Genomic DNA, 2,500 nt, shown 5'->3' on the forward strand with positions numbered 1-2,500 from the left:
TTGAGGCTTCACCTTTACCAGTCTTTGCGCTTTCCCCCCATACCGCAACCAAGCCCCGTTTGGAACCTCTCCCTCCGCTATATAGCTCCAAGATGAAGTTCCGCTGCCTCGGGTGCCAGCAGAGTGCGACACTGGCAAACGGTTGCCAATATTGTTGATTCTTACATTTTTCCGCATATTGCATTCAAAAAGTAAAAGTAAACCCCTGCTCTCAGATGTTTTACATTTTAGCGGTCAAGAAAATCTAACCGACGGGTTGAAACAAGCGTTTAAATCGCTTATTTAGCCAGTCTGTGCCATGTTTCCCCAACGCAACCTTACGGGTGCAGTACTGTGCATGCGGACGGGGGTTGACTGGCCACAGGCTGACTAAATAAGCGATTTAAACGCTTGTTTCAAGCCGTCATTAAAATTTTCTTTACCGCTAAAATGCAAAACATCTGAGAACAGGGTAAACGATCTTTACTTTTTGAATACGATGTGCGGAAACAGGTAAGAATAAACAACCGTTTGCCGGTTTCGCACTCATCCGGCACGCGACGCTGTGGAACCTCATCTCGGAGCTATACTACAGTGGAGGGAGAGGTTCCGATTGGAGCGAATACCAACCCAGCCAGCAGCGCACGCGTTGACGTCTTCGAGCGTCTTACCAATGTGTCACAGTGTCTAAATGCCAGTGGCAGCCGATGAGAGAAGATATAGCCTACAACGCACCAGCCAACGTGTGCCTCACACGGCCAGTTTCAACTTTATAAAAGAATGCTGTTGCTGTTGCTCTATAACATGAAAAGAAAATAATCCTCAAGTTTGAGAAGCGAAATGGACGCGGCGCTCACGCACGGGGCGTGCGGTGCGCGCACCTCGCCATTTCAGCACCATGGACAGCGCCTGAGGAACTTGGAGAAGTGGCTGCAGGACCTGGACATCTGGAGTTCATTTCTCTAATCTGGAAAGCTATAGGCCTACAGTATATTATTAATATTCGGGTAACCATAATGGATTAATTGCTCTAATCTGGAAAGCTATATACAGTACATTATTAATTTTCGGGTAACTTGGATCTCAATTCCTTTGATTGATTGATGTACTTTATTTAGTAAGACATGAGAAAAACAGTACATGGAAGTACAAATTCACAATACGAGTGAATATCATCAATAACAGGTGCAGGCACCCGAGTACGAGTGAATATCATCAATAACAGGTGCAGGCACCCCGAGTGTGCACTTTCTGAAGTGAGAGATGGACTATGTACGGTATATTATTAATATTCGGGTAACTATGATGGATTTAAATTCCTCATTATCAATAACAGGCGCAGGCACCCCGCGGAGAGTGGACTTTCTGAAGTGATCAGAGATGGACTTTGCTGAAATCCTCTTCGCGTCGTTTATCGTTGTGGTCGCGATCGTGTCGTTGTCGTCGAACTTGCTGGTGCTGCTATGCTTCGTCCACAGCACCGAGATACGCCGACAGGTGCCCGGCGTTTTCACCATGAACTTGTCCTTCTGCAACATACTTATCACCGTGTTGAACATGCCAACCACCCTGGCGGGGATCGTCAGAAACCAGCAGCCTTTTGGGGATTGCCTTTGCCACACGGTGAGCTTTCTGGAGACCTTCTTGACGGCGAACACCATGTTGAGCATGGCAGCTCTGAGCATAGACCGGTGGATAGCGGTGGTTTTCCCACTGAGTTATTCCACGAAGATGCGCTACAAGGACGCGGTGATGATGGTGTGCTACTCGTGGCTTCATTCCCTCACCTTCTCGCTGATCGCGCTCCTGTTCTCCTGGGTCGACTATAGCCACAGCTATGCCTCGTGCACCTTGCAACTCAGCGAGGAGCGCGACAGGACTAAGTTCACGATCTTCACTGTCGTTTTCCACGCCACCAGTTTCATGCTTTCACTTTTGATCCTGTGTTTCACGTACATGAAGGTGTTAAAAGTCGCAAGGTTTCACTGCAAAAGGATCGACGTTATCACAATGCAGACCCTCTTCCTACTAGTCGATATTCATCCAAGGTAGGCTACTTTGTTTGATGTTAACTTTAACTTTCCTGGTCCAGTTTGTGAAAATAGTTTATTTTCACTGTTTATACCAGTGGTTCTCAAAGTGGATTTCAGGGACTCTCTGGGTTCCTTTAGGGGGGGGTCTAAATTTACCCTTACAAGTATGTAACTCTGACAGTATACAAATGTGTAAATGTGGAATGTGGAAATCGTTCATTTGATAGTCTTTTCATAATGTTCTCAATATAGTGCTGAATACTAAAAGACCTTTGCCTTTTCAGTGTGAAACAAAGGTGTTTGACTGAGCAAAAGAGAAGAAAGCAGCGAGCCACAAAAAAGATAAGCATCTTCATTGGCTCATTCATCATCTGCTTTGCTCCTTATGTTTTTACCAGGTAAGCTGAACAAACAGCACATAAAACAAACAGCAACAACGATTTATGTTATTTTCTGCAGCAAATAGCTTGTTATACTCAGGGGCATAG

General features: G+C 45.6%; 1 protein-coding gene across 1 annotated transcript in view; it reads left to right on the forward strand.

The window, feature by feature from the left end:
• Window positions 1-1,359: 1,359 nt before the first annotated feature.
• The window catches only part of gpr78b (G protein-coupled receptor 78b), a gene marked incomplete at both ends in the record, with an annotated part of 2,539 nt that continues 1,398 nt past the window's right edge, over window positions 1,360-2,500 (forward strand). Inside the window, 2 exons of the mRNA XM_084042903.1 lie at window positions 1,360-2,027; window positions 2,297-2,410. Coding sequence (XP_083899029.1) covers window positions 1,360-2,027; window positions 2,297-2,410 — 782 coding nt within the window. The remainder of the gene's footprint in view (window positions 2,028-2,296; window positions 2,411-2,500) is intronic.

Source organism: Gymnoscopelus microlampas (genome assembly GCF_963454915.1).
Source record: "Gymnoscopelus microlampas genome assembly, chromosome: 19".
Lineage (NCBI taxonomy): Eukaryota > Metazoa > Chordata > Actinopteri > Myctophiformes > Myctophidae > Gymnoscopelus > Gymnoscopelus microlampas.